The sequence below is a fragment of the Carcharhinus amblyrhynchos genome, chromosome 14, assembly GCF_965287045.1.
Source record: "Carcharhinus amblyrhynchos chromosome 14, sCarAmb.v2.hapA, whole genome shotgun sequence".
NCBI lineage: Eukaryota > Metazoa > Chordata > Chondrichthyes > Carcharhiniformes > Carcharhinidae > Carcharhinus > Carcharhinus amblyrhynchos.
The window spans coordinates 54,732,008-54,748,774 of NC_137337.1; the positions used below are offsets into that span (position 1 = coordinate 54,732,008).

General features: G+C 44.8%; 1 protein-coding gene across 6 annotated transcripts in view; it reads right to left on the minus strand.

Moving 5' to 3' along the window:
- g2e3 (G2/M-phase specific E3 ubiquitin protein ligase) overlaps positions 1-16,767 on the minus strand; it is a 289,629-nt gene extending 272,862 nt beyond the window's left edge. For 3 of the 6 annotated variants that reach the window (XM_080202898.1, XM_080202896.1, XM_080202903.1), the window contains exons 1-2: positions 16,713-16,767; positions 7,873-7,960 (exon numbers count right to left, since the gene is read on the minus strand). In XM_080202898.1, coding sequence (XP_080059024.1) covers positions 7,873-7,928 — 56 coding nt within the window. In that variant the 5' untranslated portion in view covers positions 7,929-7,960; positions 16,713-16,767. The remainder of the gene's footprint in view (positions 1-7,872; positions 7,961-16,712) is intronic. The other 3 variants (XM_080202897.1, XM_080202900.1, XM_080202902.1) reach the window with 3 other exon arrangements.

Below are 16,767 nucleotides of genomic sequence, written 5' to 3' on the forward strand. Positions count from 1 at the left end.
GCAGTACCAATATGTACCATGACCTCTGGCTCCTCTCCCTCCCACTTCAGGATTTCTGGGACGCAACCAGAAACACCCTGGAGGCAAACCACCAAGATTCCCATCTGCCTGCGCAAAATTGCCTGTCCGACCACCTCACTGTACAGTCCCCGATTAATTCTGTCTTCCTCCTCCTTTCCCAACCCTTATGAACTAATGGGCCGGTCTCTGTGCCGCAGGCATGGCCACTGCTGCTTCCACCAGTACTCAAACAGGAGTACTTATTGTGAAAGTGCACATCCACTGGGGTGCACCTGAGCTTTCCCCTTTCTGACTGTGAAAGGCGTTAGGGCACCACGGTAGCACAGTGGTTAGCACTGCTGCTTCACAGCTCCAAGAACCTGGATTCGATTCCTGACTCGGGTCACCGTCTGTGTGGAGTTTGCACACTCTCGTGTCTGCATGGGTTTCCTCTGGGTGCTCTGGCTTCCTACCACAGTCCAAAGATGTGCAGGTTAGGTTGATTGGCCATGGTAAAATTGCCCCTTAGTGTCCTGGGATAGAACACAGAACACTACAGCACAAACAAGCCCTTCGGCCCACTAGTTGCGCCAATCACTTCCACACCTAAGCCATAGACCTATCTATAAACCCCAATCCCATTAGATCCCATATACTCATCCAGAAGTCTTTTAAAAGACCCCAGCGAGTTCGCCTCCACCACCACCGACGGCAGCCGATTCCACTCACTCACCACCCTGAGTGAAAAACTTACCCCTAACGTCTCCTGTACTTGCTTCCCTGCACCTTAAATCTGTGTCCTCTCGTAGCGACCATTTCAGCCCTGGGAAATAGCCTCTGAGAATCCACCCTATCTATTCCTCTCAACATCTTATAAACCTCTATCAGGTCGCCTCTCAATCTTCGTCTCTGCAGGGAGAAGAGTCCCAGCTCCGTCAACCTATCTTCATAAGGCATGCCTCCCTATCCAGGCAGCATCCTTGTAAATCTCCTGTGCACCCTTTCAATAGCTTCCACGTCCTTCCTATATAGTGAGGTGATCAGAACTGCGCACAGTACTCCAAGTGGGGTCTGACAAGGGTCTTATAAAGTTGCAGCATTACCTCCCGACTCCTAAACTCAATCCCTTGATTAATGAGGGCCAGTACACCATATGCCTTCTTGACCACATCCTCCACCTGCGAGGCCGATTAGTCCTATGGACCCAGACCCCAAGATCCCTCTGCTCTTCAACACAGCTAAGACTCCTACCCTTGATATTGTATTCCTTCATCCCATTGGTCCTACCAAAATGGACCAGTCCACATTTATCTGTGTTGCAGTCCACATTTATCTGTGTTGAAGGGACGTGTAGGATTAGTGGGTAAATGTGTAGGGATATGGGGTAGGGCCTGGGTGGGATTGTGGTCACTGCAGACTTGATGGGCCGAAGGGCCTGCTTCCACACTGTAGGGTTCTATGATTCTGAAGTGACCCACTTGCCTTCAACCTGCAGCCCTGGTGTGACAACCTGCCTGTAACTCTTGTCTATCACCTCCTCATTTTCCCTTACCAGACAAAAAAAAAAGGTCCTCGAGTTACAGTTCGAGGTCCCTAAGGAACTGCCACTCAACGCACCCAGCACAGATATGGACGTCCAGGAGCCTCCAGGACCTCCCACATCTGACACTGGGAACAGCAAACTGGCCCCACACTCACAATTCCCCTTTTTTTGAAGAACGCAGGAAAAGTAATTAAGAATTAGGCCTTCCTTGCCTCACCCGTTTCAGCCTAAGCCCGAAGAGCCAAAGCTCTTTAGCTCTCACTCTGCTCCCTGCTCATTCCGCTACCCGCTATGGACGCTGCCCACTGTATAGTGCAGTCTCCCTTTTAAACCTAACACTATTAAAAAACCTTTCCCAGCTCACCCCGCAGCCCACTTCCACTTAACTTCTAAAGTCACTTTTTCAAAAACAGAAACCCCGCAAAAACAACTTAACAGTTAGTTGCTTATCTGCCGCAATTCGATCCTTCTGTCACCTTGCTCCAATAAGTTGAGGTCTTTCACGGGACTCCAACTATTATTGCAAATTTGTGCCCGACTTGGTGACAGTATTGAAACCACTGCATTGTTGTTGAAGGGAGCAGGTGTGGCAGTAGGAGCCAAAGTGTGAAGAGACTTGCCAGGCAAAGGTGGCATTGATGGAGTCCAGTGTCCTTGTCAACTTCAAATTACCTCTAAGTAGCCTGTGAGGCTACGCTTTATGGTACAGGAGCAGTGCTACCCCACGTGATGGCAAAATAAGACATGCCCATTGCATTCGGATCATTTTCTAAAGCTGAAGAGAACTATGCGCAAATAGAGAAGGAGGCACCAGGCATCATTTTTGGCGTTAGAGTTTCACCACTATTTGTATGACAGGGAATTTGTCTTACTGCAGACTGTTGCAAGTCCTCGCTCAAGTTCCATCTATAGCTACAGCCACCCATATGAAATCTGCTATCATCAGTCAGATCAACATGCAAATACTGATGTGTCATCCAGGCTGCCACAACTTGTCACAAAGAGGTCTGGATGAGTTTATTCATTCATGCACTTTTCATAAGATTTTAAAGGTACCAATTACAGCTGCTATGGTGAAACAAGCCAGAAGAAAGGATCCCATATGGAGTCAAATAGCTTACCTAGTCTGCAAGGGGAGGGCAAGCCAACAGGAGAATCCAGAACTGAGGCCATATTTATGCTGGCAGTGGGGATTGAGTGCAGGACAGTTGTTTGTTGTGGGACACAAGGGTCATCATTCCCCTTCCTTGAGGAGGAAAGTGCTGGCGCAACTGCAAAATGGGCACTCAGGGGTGGTGAGGATGAAAGAGGTTATGTTACCATTACGAAGAAAGCAGGCTCTTGCATGCCATGTTCCACGATAATCTGAAAGGTACCATCTATATTGCTTTACATGCATGGGAATGACCAAAGGGGTTTTGGGAGCATATCCACACAGACTTTGTGGGGCTAGGTGTTGCTGATGGCCATCGATGCACACATGCAGTGGTCGAAAATTGTATGTAGGAAAGGGATGACCATAGAATTGACCCTCGACAAGCTCAATGAGGTTTGCAAGGTTTGGATATCCAGACAATGTTGCAAGCACCAACAGACCACAGTTCGTATTGCAAGAATTTAAAGAGTACATGGAACTGTGTGGAATTAGCAACTGACCATGCTGTAAGATGGCTTCATCAAAACAACAATCGCCAGATGGAAATCCAAGGCTGGTTGCAGTTTCAAGAAAACAAATCGTCCCCTGACAGATTGATCATGTCAACGTAGGTTGGACGTATGGATGGGGAATGAAAGAATAGGCTGTGTCATATAAAGCTTGCGCCCTACTGCCCAGACATGAACAGATTAATGGAAATTGTTGTATAGCCTGTTAAACACATACACTCCTGGAACACCCTGCCTGGCAGTGCTGATGTTTGGGAGACAGTTACATACAATGTTTGATCTATTAAGGCCTGATAAGACAAGTGGTGGAGAGGAACCAGGAGGCACAGACGATCCATCGAGCTGAACTTGTCAAGCTGAGGGTATTTTGAGGGTGAGCTGGTATTTTCCAGAAAATACGCATCAGGGAGAACTGGCTTCCAGGCGCGACAATAATCTTATACAGTGAAAATGTGGGACGAGTTATCTTGACCTCAGCGTGTGGACCAACTGCTTGGCAGCCCCACTTCTTGAAGTGGGGACCCCGCCTACAAATTTGATGGCATTCAGATGAAACTGGGAGGGGCCAACATTGGCAACTGACCATGCTGTAAGGGTCACCAATGGTGGCTTCATCAAGATAGGAATCCAAGGCCAGTATCTGTTTCAAGGAAACAAATCCCACTAGGCTGTTGTCCCCTGACAGATTGGACATGTCAGAGGTTGGGCTTATGGGCGGGGAATGAAAGAACAGGCTGTGTTGTCTTGTAAATATACTGTGGGTTCTTCAAAGTATCTTGAAATTTTGTAAAAAAGTGTAAACGTAAATAGTTTAAAAATGCTGTTGCTGTTATGGGGGATTGTTGTTGGGGGTGGGGGAGTGTGTTGCATATGTTGTGGCAAAGCCCCTTTAAAGTGAACAGGTAGTGACCCTGAGTGTGGGGTGATTGGCAGGGGGACCGCCAATTGTTAATGGAGTGTGGAGCAAGTAAGACTGCAATCAAGATCTGTTACTTGAAACCTGCCTGTGGAGCAAGTTCTTGAAGATACTGCTCAGTACTAAAGAACTTAACATGTATTATGCGCCAACATCAATGCATCTTCCTTCAGTTAGGAGAGGCTTTGACTTCCAGAAGCAATTGCAAAAAAATTGATTTCTCGACATTAGCCTGCTCACAAAACGGACCAAGCCCCCAGGATTCCTGCTAGCCTCACAGAAACAAAAGGGAAATAATTACCTTTTACTTTATCAAGTATAACTTTTTGATTCAAAAGGTGCTTAATTTTGCGAAACATTGAAAATAGACACAGGTCATTCAACCCTTCGCACCTGCTCCACCATTCATTATCACGGCTGATCCTCTATCTCAACACCATACTCCAGTGCTGTCCTATACCTTCAGTATCTATAAATCTGTTTCCATCGTAAACATATTCAGTGATTTGACTTCCACAGCCTTCTGTGGTAGAGAGTTCTGCAGGTTCACTAGCCACCGAGTGAAAAAATTTCTCCTAATCCCAGTCCTAAAAGATCTACTCCCATATCCTGAGATTCTGACCTCCTTCTCCTAGCTTCATGCTTGCGTTCAATAACTGGTGTACCAGGACACTCAACTCTCTTTGTCCATCAACATTTCCCCAATCTATCACCATTTAAATAAAACTCTAGTATTCTGTTCTCTGTCCGAAGTGGATAACTTCACATTTATCCACGGTATACTGCATTTAAAACATACCCACCCACACAACTGGTCTAAATCATCTGGAAGCCTCTTAGCATCCTCTTCCCCATTCACAGTTTTGTGACTTGAGCAAACTTGAAAATGTTACTTTGGATCCTTCATCAAAATGATTGACGAATTTCATGAATAGCTGGGCTCAAGCACTGATCTTTGCGAGACCCCACTTGTCACTACCTACCACTGAGAAAAAGATCTATTTATTCCTATTTTTGGTTCCAATCTGTCAGCCAATTCTCAATCCATGCTAGTACATTAACCCAATCTCACGTGCTTTAATTTTGTACACTCGCTTCTTATGTGGGATTTTATCAACTGTTTTCTGAAAATCCAAGCGCACCACATCCATTGATTCCTTCTTGTCTATTCTACAAGTGACATTCCCAAAAGTCCAGTACTTTTGCCAAACATGTCAGAATCATTAAATCCCAGTACAGAAAAAGTGGCTATTCAGCCCAGAGTCTGCACCAGCTATCCAATAAGAGTGTCTTACCGAGATTCCACATTTTTACCCTGTTAATTCCCCTAACCTACACATCTAGGGACACCAAGGAACAATTTAGAATGGTCAATCAACATAACCTGCACATCTTTGGATTGTTGAAAGAAACGAGAGCACCCAGAGGAAACCCACATAGACCAGTTGAGAATGTGCAAAATTCCAAGGCTGGAACGGAACTCAAGTCCCAAGCACTATAAGACTGCAGTGTTAACTACTGTTGATTTTGTCTAACCCTACTGATGTTTGCTTAATGTGCTATTATCTTATCCCTTATAATAGACTCTAGCATTTTCCTGACCATTAATGTTAGGCTAACTGGCCCATTTCCTCCCTCCCTCCCTCTTTAAGCAGTGTGGTCACATTTGTCATCCTCCAATCTGCTGGGACTGTTCCACAATTTACAGAATTTTGGTACTTCCATGGCCACCTCCTTTAGTACAAAGTCTCACAACACCAGGTTAAAGTCCAACAGCTTTATTTGACAGCAAAAGCCACTAGCTTTCAGAGCTCTGCCCAAAAGGTGAGTGGGAGTTCTATTCACAAACAGGGCATAGAAAAACACAAGCTCAATTTACAAATAATGATTGGAATGCACGTCTTAACAGGTAATCAAGTCTTAAAAGGTACAGGCAATGAGAGTGGCGAGAGGGTTAAGCATAGGTTAAAAAGATCTGTATTGTCTCCCGAAAGGACAGTCAGTGAGATTTTGCAAGTCCAGGCAAATCGTCATGGGGGTTACAGATAGTATGACATGAACGCAAGATCCCAGTTGAGGCCGTCCTCATGACAAAATCAGGACGTCTGTCAACTTTTCTGCAAGACCATGCTTTCCACAATCTACACTAGCATCCTATGGTAAACAAGAATAGTTGATCAGTCAGCTGGCTCATGATTAAATGTAAATTGACTGGTCACATTTTGCTAGTGCGGTCATAAATGCAGAATTTCTCGAAAGGCCATTTATAGTTACTTATTGGAGAAGAATCAGGCTGCAGTGGATGAATCTCTGCCATGATGCAAATGCTCTAGATAACTACCTCGTTCTGGACTGAAAAGGCTTTCAGTCTGAAACTTTCCCAGTTTAATGCTATTAGAAGGATAATTGAAACATGGCTTCACATTAATAATTCTAGGTTCAATACTGATACTTCCCTTATACACTGAGCGATGCCGGATGGGTGGAGTACCCCCCCCCCAAGTGCATTAGGCATTTCAACTCTGGGAAAAAGATCTGCCAATCCTATCAATGCCTCAATTTTATTGAACATTGCCCCTCAGCATCTGCCACTCCACAGAAATCAACCCTAGTTTGTCCAGCTTCTCCATATAGCTCATCCTCTCTAATCTAGGCAGTATCCTAGTAAACCTCTTTTGCACCCTCTCCAAAGCCTCCACATCATTCCTGTGATGTGGCAAATAGAAACGAATATAATACCTGTCATTCGGCAGGTGGCAGTTGCTTTTCCGCCTCCATCTCACTGTTCCCTTCTTTAGGCTCTTGATGACATATCAACATTTCCCACAGTATGATTGATGTTTTGGCAACCAGAGAACCAATTTCAAATCTAATAGGTTGCTGGTAACTAAGTGCCTAATTTAAACTGATTGGGCAAAATTCAAACATTAAAATGCCTGAAACCTGTTACTAAGACAGTCCTGCTGTTTTACCGCTGACACAGGTTTATATCAGGTGACATGGTGTCAGTACAGGTCTGTGTACCGACACCATATGTACCTGAATTTTTTTTAAGTCTCCAAGTAAGAAAAAAAAACTACCTACGTTTTAAAAACAGAATTTTACAAACACCAACTTCGCAACAGCAGCCTAACCAAAGTTTCATAAAGCTGACTTGTGACTCAATGCCCCAATCACGTGTGGCCACATTCAGGGGGCCGTGGACTTGAACCCCAAGATCCCTCTGTACCTCAACGCTGTTCAGGGGGTTAACACTCATCTTCCACTGAATTCTAAATTGCACGTTAATCATTTAATAGAATTCACTGGGAAATTTAAAGAGAGGTTATAGGTGGCACCGGATATTGAGCAGAATTGTATGTGGAGTTAGATAAAAGAAATAAAGGTAGTTTATGAAGAAGCTGAACTTGTGTCTTTATTGAACTGCAACTGAGAGGCTCAAACAACCCTTAACACTTGATTTCCCAAAGTACAGCGCCTCTCACTTGCCCAGATTAAACTCCATCTACCACTTCTCCACCCATATCTGCAAACTGTCCATAAGCCGCTCTATCCTTTGACAACTTTTTACACTATCCACAACTCCAACTATCTGTGTCATCTGCAAGCTTACTAACCCATTCGTCTATGTTTTCACCCAAGTCATTTATATACATCACAAACAGCAAAAGTTCCAGTACGGATCCCTGCGGGAACACCACTAGTCATGGACCTCCAGCCAGAAAAACATTTTTTTGCCACTACTTACTGGCTTCTATGGGCAAGCCAATTCTGAATCCAAGTGGTCAAGTCACCATGGATCATGGATCCTATGCATCTTAATCTTCTAGATGAGCCTACCATGCATGAGGGAAAGTGGAAGTTAGGTTGCAAACAATTGTGAAAATTAAACTTCCATAATTATCAAAAAACTCAAGTAATGGAAAATTATTAGCAGCCTTCAGTAAGGCCAACATTTACATACTCAAGATAAGCGACTCAATCAAAAACCCTTAGTCTTGGGATGCGGTGTTTATAGAACAAGACAACAGGATAAAAACAAAGAACATGTTACCATGACAATTGCCAAATCGCAAGATAGGGGGATAAATTATGCTAATGTAGGATTGGCAGGAGACAGTTTTCTATTGGGCGAGAATGGGCAAAAGGCTATCCTATGATTGGTGGATACGTACGCAAATGAAAGATTAGAAAAATTGCTGTGCTCAACTATAACTGCTAAATTTTCTGTATTAAATCAACAGATCACACGGCAATACTTGGCTTGCCTCATGTTCTCACTTGTGCACAAGTTAACGGAGCTTGGAAATTGAGTACGCTGTGTTGAAGTGTTGTCCGTGACCAAAGCCTATGACAGGATCTTGTCAAAAGCCTTACTAAAATCCACATAGACAACATCCACTGCTCTACCCTCATCACCCTTAAAAGAAAAAAAAAATCAGGTTATTAAGACATGACCAGCCACACTCAAAGCCATGCTTTTCCAAACGCACATAAATCCCATCCCAAGAACCCTAATAAAACTTTTCAACCAATATGACTCACCAATCTATACTTTTCTAGATTAACCCCTTAGAACATAGAAAAACTACAGCACAAAACAGGCCCTTCAGCCCACAAGTTGCGCCAATCATATCGCTACCCATCATGTCTCTTTCTTGAACAGGAACAAGATTAGCTGCGCACCAGTCCTCCAGGGCCTCTCCAGTTGCTAGTGAAGATGCAAAGATATTTGCTAGCGCCTCAGCAATCTTCTCTCTTGCCCTCGCTCAATAACCTGAGGTAGATCCCATCGAGCTCTGGGGACTTATCCACATTAATGCTCTTCAAGAGACCCAGCACCACTTCTTTCTTGATCTCAAAGTGCCCTAGCATATCAGCATGCTCCATCCTCCACATCCTTCTCCTTGGTGAATATAGAAGCAAAGTACTCATTTAGGTTCTTGGCAGAGTATGTGGGCAAGATCAAGTTCCCTCCTTCATCCTATATGGGTAGGACTGAGAAATAAGTGGGAAATCACTTTGATAGGGTTGTACTATTGACTCCCAAAATAGTTGGCAGGAAATTGAGGAACAAGAAAGATAGATAGGGACTTGACCGCCTCTTGGGAAATAAGGAAAGGTAGGTGACAGAAGAAGTGTTAGTGGGGGATCACTTCAGGACCAGTGACCATAATTCTTATTAGTTTTAAGATAGCTATGGAGAATGATAGGTCTTTCTGACCCAAAAAAAAGTAAAATTTTAAATTGGTCAAGGCCAATTTTGAAGGTATCAGGCAAGAACTTTCAACAGTTAATTGAAGGAGTCTGTGGGAAGGCAAAAGGAGCATCTGAAAAGTGGTAGGCTTTCAAAAATGTGTTAACCACGGTTCAGGGTAAGCACATTCCTTTTAGGGTGAAGGGCAAGGCTGGTAGAAGTAGGGAACCCCGGATGACTTGTGATAGAGGCCCTGGTCAAAAAGAAGGTGGCACATGACATGTAGGCAGCTGGGATCAAATGGATCCCTTGAAGAGTTTAGCAGGTGTAGGAATAGAGTTGAGAGAAATCAGGAGGGCAAAAAGGGGACATGAGATTGTATTCTCCTTTGCCATATCTGCCAAAACAAAGAGCTTCTACAAATACATGTTGTTGTTCATCCATTGTCAAATCGATGGAGGACCTTGACACTGGTTTTGGTGTGTCCAAAGATGACTGATCAGGCCAATTCAGGCACAGAATGTTCTGGCACATATTGGACAGCCTTGTGCAGTCACCGTAGTTGTGCTGGTGGCTCTGGACTTGCGCAAGTCGCGCTTAAGTTGTGCTTCAGTTCACGTGAGCTTGAAAGCCTTTGTGGATGAGGCAGTGCCAGGTTGGGCGGTTTTGTGCCAGCATTTCCCAGGTGGTCGTCTCTATGTCAAGCAACTTCAGGGGAGGTCTTCAGCACATCTTTGTAACGTTTCTTCTACCCTCCACGTGAGTGTCTTCCAGCAGAGCTCCCCAAAAAAAGGAGCTGCTTGGGTATGTGCTCGTCTGACACGACCTGCCCACCAGGAGGGTAGTGAGTACCGCAACATGGTAGACCTTCAGTTTTGTTGCTGGGCTGATTCCTCAACGTTCCCATACACCGGAGCGCAGTCTACTGAAAGCAGAACTTGCCTTTGCTATTCTGCAGTTAAGTTCTGAATCAATACTCACTGCTTGGGAGGGTGCTGCCAAGATCAGTGAACTGGTCCACTGCCTGTAGTTTCTGCCCTTTGTGATCATGGATTCTATGTATGGTGCATGAGCAGCAGGCTGGTGCTTGACTTTGGTCTTTTTAATGTTGATGGTGAGTCCTAAGTTGTCACTAGCCGTGGAAAATTCGTCCATACCAACTTGCATCTCTGGCTTTGTGCCAGCATGTAGAGATGCCAGTGTTGGACTGCGGCAAACACAGTAAGAAGTCTCACAACACCAGGTTAGAGTCCAAGCAGTTTATTTGATAAGCTTGTGAGATTACTATCAAACAAATTGGTTAGGCTTTAACCTGGTGTTGGGACTTCTTTCTGAGCCGGCATACAGGGCGCAGTCAGTCATCGGCAAAGAGGAAGTATCTCAGAACAGTCTCCTTCACTTTAGTAATAGCTTGAAGTCTCCTCAGGTTGAAGAGCTTCCCATCCACTCTGTACTTGAGGCTGATTCCAGGGGGGCAGCAGCAGCCAAACTTTGACATGATCCTCCACAGGCCTTGTTGGCTTAGTGTCGAAGGCTTTCGTGAGGTCAACAAAAGGTTGTGTAGGGCTCGCAATTCTGCTCCTGACACTTCTCCTGAAGTTGGTGGGCAGCAAAAATCATGTCAGTAGTCCCACTCCATGCCTCCCAATGACTCCCTGCCAGATTGCTGAGTCACACCCTACTCTTGTATTGAAATCGCCAAAATCAGCATGTCGGTACTGCTCACTGCTGATACTAAGGCATCTAGTTCTTCATAGAACTTGTTTTTCATCTCGTCTGGGTTGTTCATTGTGGGGGCATAGGCACTGATCAGGGTGGCTTGACTTCTGTAGCAGAAACTGTAATGTCATAAGCCGGTCATTCACACCCTTGGGTAGACTATCAAGTTTCTGAACACGGTGACTCCTGACGGCAAATCCAACTCCAGCATCACGACACTCATCGCTGCCACGACCACTCCAGAAAAAAGTGTATCCACTTCCAGTTTTAGTCAACTGACCTACATTGGCAAGACGAGTTTCACTCAGGACTGCAATGTCAATGTTGTCTCTTGCAAGCTCTCTGGCATCTAAGGCTGTTCTCTCTGGTCTGTCTGCTGTAGGGTTGTCCAAAAGCGTACACACGTTCCAAGTGCCAATGGTGAGCAGTGTCACCTTGTGTTTTATTTTGTTTGTTCAACTACAAGATGGGATCCCCGCCAGCCGCAGTAAACTGGCCAGGATGTAGTGAAACAGGCACCTTTTCTAGCCCCTTCCTCATTCTACGGATGTGAGCAGTGCACTCCTGAAGAGGACTGTTCAGTTGCCCAGGTAGTCACCGAGTTCCACTGCTGCTTTGGTCAGTGGAAAATGACCATTAGACCGGAGCCACCTGCGTGCAGGTCCGTGACAACAGCTCCCTGTGTATCCGCACCTGCTGCTTTGCGGCTCACCCATTGCCACAGGACTTCAAGGGTTGAAGAGGACAATGATGATGATGATGATGGTGTCAAAACTAGCGTTTGATTTAAAGTGAGGGAGAGATATGCAGTGTCAGCCTCACTCTCTCTTCCCAATTCCCTTCTTGATCCAGTGGCAAGACAAGAGTCAAGACGGCTGGAGGTGGGTCTAGGCACAGTGGATGACCAGGGCATCTTCCATGTCTGGTCCTGCCCTTCGCGTTCCACGATGCTTGCAGAGACCGCCTTCTTGACCATTGGACCTTCCGCTGGTCTCATCCGCTCAATCTGCCAGACGCTATCTTCACATGCTGGGATAGACATCTCCCTATATCACCGAGGGTTGAGACCTGTCGGCTACCCTCGTCTGCTTTCGACAGCTTGTCAAGGCCGTTGCCTGGCGTGTGGCCACTATCGCATGCAAACAGCTACGGGGAGCCACAGGTGAGAGCTGAGTGCCAGGTGGGGACAAAGGATGGACAAACTGCCCTGAAAGGATGCAACATGTTTCCCTACCAAAGGTTAAACCCCTCCCTGACACCCCATACATGCCACAAATACATAAAGGGCAGAAGAATAACTAGGGAAAGAGTAGAACCTCTTAAGGATCATCTATCCTGAGGGTCATTTATATGCAGATCTACAAGAGATGAGCGAGATCCTAAATTAATATTTCTCATCAGTATTCACTGTTGAGAAAAGCATGACTGTTACAGAACTTGGGGAAATAAACAGTGATGTCTTGAACAGCGTACATATTACAGAGATGGTGGTGCTGGAAGTCTTAAAGTGCATCAAGCTAGATAAATCCCCAGGACCTGATGAAGTGTACCCAGGACATTGTGGGAGGCTAAGGATGAAATTGTGGATCCTCTAGCAGATATCTGAATCATCGATGGTCGCAGGTGAGGTGCCTGAGGATCAGACAGTGACACGTTATTCCTTTGTTTAAGAAGGGCTGCAGGGAAAAGCCTAGGAACTACAGGCCCGTGAGCCTTATATCTGTTGTGGATAAGATGTTGGAAGGTATTCTGAGACAGGATTTGCAAGCATTTAGAAAGGCAAGGACTGATTGGGGATAGTCAGCATTGGCTTTGAGAGTAGAAAATCATGTCTCATAAATTTGATTGAGCTTCTTGAAAGGGTAACTAAGAAAGTGGATGAGGGCTGTGCAGTTAGAACATAGAACATTACAGCGCAGTACAGGTCCTTCGGCCCTCGATGTTGCGCCGACCAGTGGAACCAATCTAATGACCCTCTAACCTGAACTATTCCAATGTTATCCATATGCCTATCCACTGACCATTTGAACGCCCTTAAAGTTGGCGAGTCCACAACTGCTGCAGGCAGGGCATTCCATGACCTTATTACCCTCTGAGTAAAGAACCTACCTCTGACATCCGTCCTACAATTACCACTCCTTAATTTAAAGCTATGTCCCCTTGTGTTAGCCATCACCATCCGAGGTAAAAGGCTCTCACTGTCCACCCTATCCAATGCTTTGATCATCTTGTATGCCTCAATCAGGTCATCTCGTAACCTTCTTCTCTCCAATGAAAATAACCTCAAGTCCCTCAGCCTTTCCTCATAAGACCTTCCCACCATACCAGTAAACCTCCTCTGCACCCTTTCCAATGCCTCCACATCTTTCTTATAATGCAGCGACCAGAACTGTACGCAATACTCCAATTGCGGCCGCACCAGAGTTTTGTACAGTTGTAACATGACCTCACGGCTCCGAAAATCAATCCCTCTACCAATAAAAGCTAACACACCATACGCCTTCTTAACAACCTGGGTGACAACTTTCAGGGAGTTATGCACATGTACCAAGATCTCTCTGCTCTGCACTACTAACAGTCCTTCCATTAGCCCTATATTCTGTACTCCTGTTACGCTTACCAAAGTGAATCACCTCACACTTTTCTGTATTAAACTCCATCTGCCACCTCTCGGCCCAGCTCTGCAGCTTATCTATGTCCCTCTGCAAACTGTAACATCCATCCTCACTGTTTACAACTCCTCCGACTTTGGTGTCGTCAGCAAATTTACTATCCCATCCTTCTACACCCTCACCTAGGTCATTTATAAGAATGACAAACAGCAGTGGCCCCAAAACAGATCCTTGAGGTACACCACTTGTAACTGAACTCCAGGTTGAATATTTCCCATCAACCACCACCCTCTGTCTTCTATCAGCTAGCCAGTTCCTGATCCAAACTGCTAAATCACCCTCAGTCCCATGCATCTGCATTTTCTGCATATCCCTAATCAATTTATTTCCCTCTAGATGATTATAAATCCTATCCCTTATAATTCTTTCCAAAACTTTGCCCACAACAGAAGTAAGGCTCACTGGTCTATAATTCCCAGGATGGTCTCTACTCCCCTTCTTGAACAAGGGGGCAACATCTGCTATCCTCCAGTCTTCCGGCACTATACCTAAAGCCATGTTGTCTATCTGGACTTTAGCAAGGCTTTTGACAAGATAACACAAGGTAGGTTGTTGCATAACATCAAATCTCACAGGATCCAGGATGAAGTAGCCAAATGGAAACAAAATTGGCTTGATGACAGAAGTCAGAGGGTGGCTATAGAAGGTCATTTTTCAAACTGGAGGCCTGTGACCAGCAGTATGCCTCAGGATTCAGTGCTAGGTCCACTGTTATTTGTCACTTATATAAAGTGTTTTGGATGAGAATTTAGGAAACGTGGTAAGTAAGTTTGCAGATGACACCAAGGTTGATGGCATAGTGGACATTGAAGAAGGTTATCTCGGATTGCAACAGGATCTTGATCAATTAGGCCAGGGGCTGATGGAGTTTAATTTAGATCAATGCAAGATGATGCACTTTGGTCCATCGAACCAAGGCAGGACTTAATTAATGGTTGGGCGCTGGGGAGAGTTCTAAAACAAAGATCTAGGGGTACAGATTCATAGCTCCTTGAAAGTGGAGTCACAGGTGGTGAAGACGACATCCGGCATGCTTGGTTTCATTGGTCAGAACATTGAATACAGGAGTTGGGACGTCTTGAAGACATTGGTAAGGCCACACTTGGAATACTGTGTACAGTTCTGGTCACCCTATTATTGAAAGGATATTATTAAACTAGGAAAAAAGGTGCAGATAAGAACTACCAGGATGCTACCAGTGACTTGACGGTTTGAGTTATAGAGGCTGGATTGACCGGGACTTTTTCTGGTTGAGGCGGACATGCTGGGATCATTTAAGACTTACCTAGATAGCCACGTGAACAGACTGGAAATAGAGGGATACAAACGAGTGATCTAGTTGGGTGCATGAGCAGCGCAGGCTTAGAGGACCAAAGGGCCTGTTCCTGTACTGTATTGATCTTTGTTCCTGCAGCGTAGGAGGCTGAGCAGTAATCTAATAATGGTCTATAAAATAATGAGGGGCACAGTCAATATTTTTTTCCCCCAAAGGCGGGGGAGCCTAAAACTGGAGCGCATTAGGTTTTAGGTGAGAGGGGGAAGATACAACAAAATCCAGAGGGGCAATTTTTTTCTGCACAAAGGACGATGAGAGTCTGGAACAAGCTGCCACAGATAGCAGTAGAGGCAAGTACAATTGTCCTTTAAAAAGCATTAGACAGTTACATGGGTAAGAAGCGTATAGAGCCAAATGAAGGCAATTGGGACTAGCTTAGGGGTTAAAAAAAAAGGGGCGGCATGGACAAGTTGGGGCAAAAGGCCTGTTTCCATGCTGTAAACCTGTATGACTTTATGATCATTTGAGTGGTCTTATCCTCTCCTTAGTTATCCTCTTGTATTTAATATAATGCCTTGGGATCCTCTTTAATCCTAATTGCAAAATTCAGTTCATGGTCCCTATTTGCTCTCCTATTTTCTTTATATTCCTCACAGGCAGTATCCGATTTTAGCTTCTTAAACACTACATGTGCTTCTTTTTTTTTTCCTTTTGACTAAATGCACAATCTCCCTTGTTATCCAAGAGTCAGTTACCTAACCATCCTTATCCTTCTTCCCTACTGCAAAATGCCTATCCTGAACTTTGATTAATAGGTTATAAAACATGTCAAACGTGGGCTTGCCTGATATCAGCTGCTCCTAATTAACTCTCCCTCACTCCTCCCTAATACAGTCACAATTTGCCCTCTACCAACTTAGTACCTTCTGTGTATCCAAAAGATACATCCACAAATTTTGAGGATGATTCGTTTTGCACACCGACTCTGCTTAATTATATTATGATTTTCTAAATGTCCTGCTTAATAATGATTTCCAATAATGATGTCTCAAATGCGGATGTATATGTATCTGACCTAGAGTTTCCTGCTTTCTGTCCATTTGTCCTTTTTTGACTAGAGGTGTTACATTTTCAGTTTTCTAATCTACTGTGGCCTTTATAGAAGCAAGGGAATTTTGGAAAATTATAACCAATGCATCCACCGTCTCTTGCAGCTTTTGTTTTAAGCCTCTGAGACACAAGTCATCAGGTCCACCGTATACTCCCAACTAACCTGAGAAAATGCAGGAAAAATATGATAGGGCAAAGTATTCGTGTTTGTACTTCAAATAATTGTCGGTTTTGATATATTCAATGTTTGGGGTGGTGAGGGTGCCATAAAATGAAAAGTGAAGGCATGCTTCACACACATCTCGATTAAAGCAGCAAAACATAATGTTAAATGAAATCCAGACAGCAAATCTGGATTTGTCGTCATTACTGACTTCTCGACAACGGTCTATTTTCGTTTTTCGGTATTGCAAACGTGATTAGAATTGCAAGCTTTAAAACAACAATCAACCTTCAGCCAAACGGGATTCGTGTTGAGGTACCGGCTTCCAGGCCCCAAGCCTTCCGCCAGTTTCCCGCTCCCGCTCGCTCCGTTCTGCTGTCCCCAGCATCAAGGTTGCACCGTCACGCCAACAACGGCCACAACACCCTCCCAAATCCAGTCGCTCACTCACCGTCGCACAGGCTTCCTCATTCTCCGTGGTCGCTGCTTTCACTAATCCGTCTCCC